The sequence below is a fragment of the Seriola aureovittata genome, chromosome 15 (assembly GCF_021018895.1).
Source record: "Seriola aureovittata isolate HTS-2021-v1 ecotype China chromosome 15, ASM2101889v1, whole genome shotgun sequence".
Lineage (NCBI taxonomy): Eukaryota > Metazoa > Chordata > Actinopteri > Carangiformes > Carangidae > Seriola > Seriola aureovittata.
This window is the reverse complement of record NC_079378.1, coordinates 17,884,852-17,891,689: the sequence shown is the minus strand read 5'-3', so window position 1 is coordinate 17,891,689 and position 6,838 is coordinate 17,884,852. Positions and strand designations below refer to the sequence as shown.

The 6,838-nt window shown below is 38.5% G+C and overlaps 1 protein-coding gene across 2 annotated transcripts in view; it reads right to left on the bottom strand.

Moving 5' to 3' along the window:
* Positions 1–6,040: 6,040 nt before the first annotated feature.
* hlcs (holocarboxylase synthetase (biotin-(proprionyl-CoA-carboxylase (ATP-hydrolysing)) ligase)) overlaps positions 6,041–6,838 on the bottom strand; it is a 29,928-nt gene continuing 29,130 nt past the window's right edge. For both annotated transcript variants that reach the window (XM_056397271.1, XM_056397273.1), the window contains one exon: positions 6,041–6,633. In XM_056397271.1, the coding sequence (XP_056253246.1) occupies positions 6,462–6,633 (172 nt within the window). In that variant the 3' untranslated portion in view covers positions 6,041–6,461. The remainder of the gene's footprint in view (positions 6,634–6,838) is intronic.

Genomic DNA, 6,838 nt, shown 5'->3' with positions numbered 1-6,838 from the left:
GAACATAGAATATATATTAAATACAGCTTTTGCTAGAGTATTATTAACTTTTTTATTATTATTCAACCCAATCCCAAACTTAGGACCTTAACATTGTATGTATTTTGAACCTCATTTTGTACTGTATAACAGTCTACTTTTCATAGATGAACAGGAGGAAACTTTGCACATCTATTCAGTGAGGCAGGAGAAGGTTTAAACATGGCAAACAAAGAAATCCAGCATACTGTCTGACTAGCAGCAAACAATTAAATTGCGAAATTTTGGTCTTACACCTTCATCAGGCAAATGCCTCCTTTTTTCGTTTCGTTTTTGCAATTGCATTTTTGCTGCTAGTCAGATATTGTCTTACAAAGATTGCCTGAAATGACTTCATTTCCCTGATCAAGGTCTAAGACCGAAACATCGCAATTAAATTGTTTGCTGCTAATCAGACAGTGTGTGGTATTACTTTGTTTGCGACTTTTCATACATGGAAATTCCTTGTCTAACTTGTAGTGAAAATCTGAAGTGTTTATATTATGTAAGTGTGTGAGAGTCCCACACAGCCTGTACAGGCTGCATTTGGAGGGCACACCTTGCATGGGATATGAGTATCAGCAATGTTGTAATATAAGAGAAGTTTTGAATGGAAATGAATGTTTCATAGTGAACTGAAAAATAAACTGAAAAATCTCACAAAACCTCTATTTCTGTTGAGTTTTTCAAATTTAAAGAGCTGTGTCAAAGTTACACATTATGATGCAATCGATTCTCCAGTTCTCACACTCAACTCTGTGACTGAGTTGGCATATGGATACTGGAATTGGCACAGTATCATGGAAACATGTCTGTCGAGAATAAAATGAAGCTTAGTCTAAAGGAAAACTGGTTTATTACAACTTGGGTTTATTTCCATAACTCTGGCCACTGAATCTGTTAGCTATGATAACGTCTAAGTTATCATGCTAACATCTGCAAACATGGTGACATCACTAAAAAGAAATCAGACAATTCAAAAACACAAGCACTCAGCTGATCTTACACATTAGAAACAAACTGACTGGGCAATTATTGGCAGACTGGAAAATTATTGGAAAACATCCATTACAGTTTCCAGAGCCACTTCATGCTTCCAGATGCATTTATGGTATTGTCTGTAGTTATGCACAGTTTTCTTGTGTAATGAGGGATTATTATTGACTGTCCAAGTGCACTCACTTTCACTTTGGCCTACAGATGATTTTTTTTTTCTAATATCACCTTATTCCCAGATCTTCAATATTGTAACTAATGTGTTGTAACTGATGGAACCAGCGCTATCAAGGTAAAAGTCAATTTGTAATAAATTGTGTTTTACCTTTAACATAAGCACGTTCGTTGACAATCATTTCATGCTGTCTTGCATTATTCAGTTAAATAAATAGTTTGACATTTGACAGAGCAGTTAGCTTTTCCCCTTGTTTCTTGTCTGTGCTTAGCAAAGCTAAACAGCTGCTGACAGTAGCTTCATATTTACCATACAGTGGTGAGAGTTAAATAATCCTAATTTATAAGGAGAATGTAAACAATGAACAATAAGAAACCCTTGTTATATCAGATTACCACGTCATTAGCCAGCTTTTGGCTAAACCTTTAATATCAACTTTTTGAAGGTGCTAAATGTAAGTTTTGCTCTCACTATATAGATAATGTTATCATTTACAGCTCTTAACTTACCAGTCTAGAAGAAACGTTGTGAGTTCAGCATCAAACTTAATTTCTTTATTCGCCAAGAACTGTCTCCAGAGGTGGAAAGCAACGCCAATGTTGGGCAGCATAGCTCAGGAGGTGGAGTGGCCATCAGGTAATTGTAAGGCTCCTGGTTTAATTCCCGGCTCCTCCAGCGAGTATGTTAAAGTGCACATGAGTGAGACACTGAACCCCTTAACTGCAGCATCAGTGTGTGAATGAGACACACATTACAAAGCAGTGAGTGGTCATTAGACCAGAAAAGCCCTATGTAAATTTAATCGATTTGAGTTAACTTGTTTTTCTTATGTTTCAGTTTCTATCACCTCTTTTCTTCTACTGAAGTTAGCATGCTAACCAGCTTTCCATCCCATAATACTAGTGAGTCACTGTCGTTTCCTGTATGCCCTCAGTTCAGCATGAGAGGATGAAGACAGTAGTGCTGTTCAGTGGGCATATTGTAAACCCTTGTAAATGCAATGATGTAGCAAGTGACCATTATTCAGCATCATTAACAACTTCTCCACAGTCTCACACTACACAATAAACTGGAACAAATCTCTGAAGATGCTTAGGATTCAGGACGCCCCCCCCTTCATTCAGGCAACATAAAATATTTAGGTGTTTTTGCTTTACAGACACATAGCTACACTGAAGCAGTAGGTCATGGGCCAAGTCCAGCAAATCCGACCAAACATATATGGCCTCTTTCAGTTTGCCTCAAAATGTTTGCATAACTTTTTCACAAATCTACTGCAGGTAACAATGTAAATAACAAGTTTGTGTAAATACCAATAAACATGTAACATAAATATAATCAATAATTTAAATCTCAAACATTAGGTAGCAATCTAATAAACATTTTGTGCTGTGTATAAGATGCAATTATTTTATTATAACATTTTTAATTAAATTAGATTAAATTTTATCATAACATACATTATCTCAAGTCTGTGAATAGAGTCAGGTCAAGACCAGACAGTTCCACCATGAGCAGCACCTGGTGACAGTGAGGAGGAAAAATTCTCTTTAACAGGAAGAAACCTCCAACATAACCAGGTCTGGCTTGACCGGTTCGGTTGAGAGGAAAGAAATGGGGAAGAGAGAAGAAAGACCAGGAACAGCTGTTGATACGTGAAAATAATAGTAATACCCAGAGTTGTAATGGTGTTAATCTTTTCTTTTTACTGTTTCCTTCTAGTTCATCACAAAGTCCTAAAATGGCAGTCCACTAATCTTAGTAGTACATCAACAGTGTTTGACTGCAGTCTCTTCCTGAGTGGAGCGCCTTGTCTGAAGGTGAGTCAAAGAAATCTGCTCTTCCCCCAAAGAGGCATGGAGCTGTGCTGTTAGGAGAGTCAATAAGACCCCAGCAGCCAGCCCGCTAAAATTGTTTAATAGGATGTTGAGAGTACGGCACATATGGATCCACAGTGAGCCATTTGCTTAATCACCTTCAGACTGTTTTTGGCACAGAGAGACATTTTTACCACATCTGTAAACCAATTAACCCCCTTGTTGCTTAGCTGCAACTCTGTCTCCTAGAAAATTATATTTATATACAACTAGATAGATAGATAGATAGATAGATGGATACTTTATTTATCCCCTAGGGGAAATTCATGTGTCCATTAGCTCATTGTTGATAATAATAATGATAATAATAATAATATTTAAAATTAAAAAAAAGTTAATAATAAATAAACAATAATAATTAGATGTGTTGTATAGCCTGATGGCAGTGGGAACAAAGGACCTCCTGAACCTCCATGTTCTGCAGCGCAGTGAGTTGAGACGTTTGCTGAACCTGTAGCTGCTTCTCTGTCCTGCCAGAATGTTTTGGAGTGAATGATGATGAAAGTTTGCTTCACTGTAACCTATGGTCAATTCAGAAGTGCATCACTATATTTTTCTAAATATGGAAAATCAATTAACATCTGTATCTCCACAAGTCTCCATTCAAATGCTACCAAAATTGACACAGATATTCTTTAGATGGTAGATTTCAAGTGTTATAAGATCGAACAAATGTTGGGTTTGCAGCATTATTCATAATCTTGATGTAATTTGTATACTGTATGGGCAACAATTTCTTTTTTGCTCACTTCAAAGTGACCAAAATATTTGATGGTACTACTGAAACCAGTAGAATGATGTGTGATTTTTTCAGGACTTTCAGGCTAACATTTTGACCGTTTTAAGTGTTTTAAGGTTAAACAAACATAAATACCCCAGTTTTGCACGTGATTTCATTGCCTCAACTTGTCTGAAGAAGGCATGTGTCACACACGGTTAGCTAGTGGTGCAACCAGTAAGTCACCTTCTCTGGGAATACCAAAGTCAGGGGTCCAAAACCCCAGATGGCCTAACTCCTTTTTCAGCCAAAAGTCACTAGCTATTGATATATATATGATGTATTCAAATACTCATGTGCTGCTCGGACATTGAAAATTTTGGATCATCAAAACAAACTTTTTTTTTAACTTTTAATGAAACCAGCTATTATGTCTGGGATGTGCATGGGACAACAAGAAAAGAGGACCTGATGCAGAAAACCAGAACAATTCAATTACTTTAATGATAAATGATACAAAACTTAAGTCCAAACAGAAAAGAATCCGCAGTCTGGCAGGGATGGGGCAGGAAGTACAGGCTACTCTTATTATCCCGTAACATCCAAATCCTGATTCCAGTAGGGTTTATAAGATTTTAAAAACTTTTTACATTTCTTCTTAACCCTATAATCCAGTTCCCAATAAATACAAAATGAGAATACCAGGAATCGAATTCAGTTTGGTTCAGAGTGGTAAGAGTGTTTTGTTGTCCCTCAGCCTCTGCTTACTGTAGAGCGCAGCCACTTTGTCCTCTTGAGATCAGAGCTCAACTTGTATTACTTCTGGGCCCCTCACAGTGCATGTTGATCAAATCCAGCACAGGATCATACAGGAACCTCTGGAGTGAATAGAGTATCTGGGCATTTTACTCTCCCAGATTTCCTTTCCATTGTTTCAGTTTTAGCAGAATGTTGTCTGATATCCAGGTCAAGATTATCTTGAACCTTTCTCTTTTTTCTCTGTTTCAGTTCCTCTCCATTTTTAGCAACCGTCATTACAAACGTTCCACTTTACAGTCCAGGAGTTTTAGTAGGGCCGTGTCCACCTCACTCACTAATCTGCGATTTTGGTCAGCCTTCTCTCTGTATCTGGCAAAAGGTCTGTATATGAGTGTGTTTTCTAAGTATTTCTCTGTATTTGTATTTTCAGTCTTTAATCAGCAGCTGCATGTCTGATGTTCAGTAAAACACAGGACACAAAGTTATGTGGCTCTGGTGCACACACACAGTTCCCACCATGAGCATGTGTGCATTTTGACCAACACCACCTGATCACCTGGTCAGGTTATAGCAACACAGTTTAGTGATGTTGTGTTTCCTGTTGCTGGTGGAGATTAACTCCAACATGAAACAGGAGCTCAGTCATTGTCACTGTCCATATTTCCACATACTTGATGGATGTAAGCCCCACCCCCTGTGGTGATTATGCACCTGGCTGTGGCTGATTCCTGAAGCAGTACTTATCAGTACTTATCAGTGCAGACCCAGTATATATTTAACTCGTTTGAAAACTTCTATCTACACTGACTCTGCCCTTCGTGTTTGGCCACTCAGGCAGCAGCTCCAGTCCCGAGAGGCTGAAAGGACGGGTGCCACAGACTGTTCTCACCAGTCTCAGTAATAATAGAAATACAATGGAGCAGTGGAGAGTGGGTGTATTTATTTTAATGCTATTCTTGTCTGTTTTTTCTGTCACTGTACAACTTACACATTTAGATATGTTTCATAGCTGAATAGCTGTGCATTCAGACACCTTATGAGTTTGTCTCCTATAATATTTTACAGGGTGTCCTGTAGTATTTTCTGTAAGAGACAATGTGTGGGTCCTGCTGGATAAGATCGAGACTTGCCTCATATAACAGCAGCAGTTCAGTTACTGATTGATATTGATGTAGTATAGTAAAAGTAAGTATTTGGACAGTTACACATTTTTTGGTCTTCATGCTCTGTGCTTCATTTAATTTGAAATAAAATAATGGATACTGCATTGAGCTTTAATGTGATAAGGTGCATATCAATATATAAAGAAGTCTGTGGGAGATAAAGCCCAAAATGTGGGGTTTCAAAAGTAACTGGACGCAGGTCTTCATCCACAGACATTTCAGGACACTAAGAAACTGTCTTTTTGACTTCATGCCATTTTTCCGTTGATAATCAGGATGTTGTTGTGACCAGGTAAGTGAACAAAACTTGCTAGTTCAAAGAAAAGAGGAAATATGTCTGTGGGAATCTTTATTTTGCTGAAAATTGTCAACAGCAAAAGCTGCAATGATCACTGCTGTCAACAGGGAAATCAGGGTGGATGTTCAGATGATAGGTACAACATTTATTGCTTCCAGAAAGCAGAACAAGTTGGTCCTTAACCAGCAAGTCACAGTTAAACTGATGTACAGTATGTGCTTTTGACCCATCACTTTATGTAGCTGCCTTTAAAGCCACTTATCATCAGGGGATGTCCAAAAAATAACTCCAGCCAGTTAGCATAAGGAGAAGCTAATGAAAATTCCTCTCTAAACCAGTAACATATTTAGTATTAATCAGTTTGAAAACCTGGATACATTCATTTAGCTATAAAATTTTCTGACAGACTAAATAACTCAATGTGTTGAGATGATTCAGTAGTTTGTTGAGTTTGGTCCTAGCGCTGCTTGATGACCACCAGGTTCTTCAGCATGTCAAAAGAGTTTCCATCAGGCTCCAGTGACACCACGCCGTGCTCCTCGCTGTGCACTTGGAGGAAGCCATTGTGGTCCAGACCCACCACCTCAGCCTCCGGTCCATCCTCACTCCAGAGATGCACCTGAGTCCCACTGAGGTCAGAGCACAGAGAGCAGCTGTCACAGTTCTGCTTCAGGATGCTATTATGGGCGTCAGGAAACTTTACAAGACTCTGCAACTGAGAGCTTTAAAGACCAAGACTACACACCACCTTCATAGCTTCAATCCTTACAGAAAAAGACTCCGTTCGTATAACCCAGACTCCACTCCCTGTCCTTTGGAACCACCAACTGCACT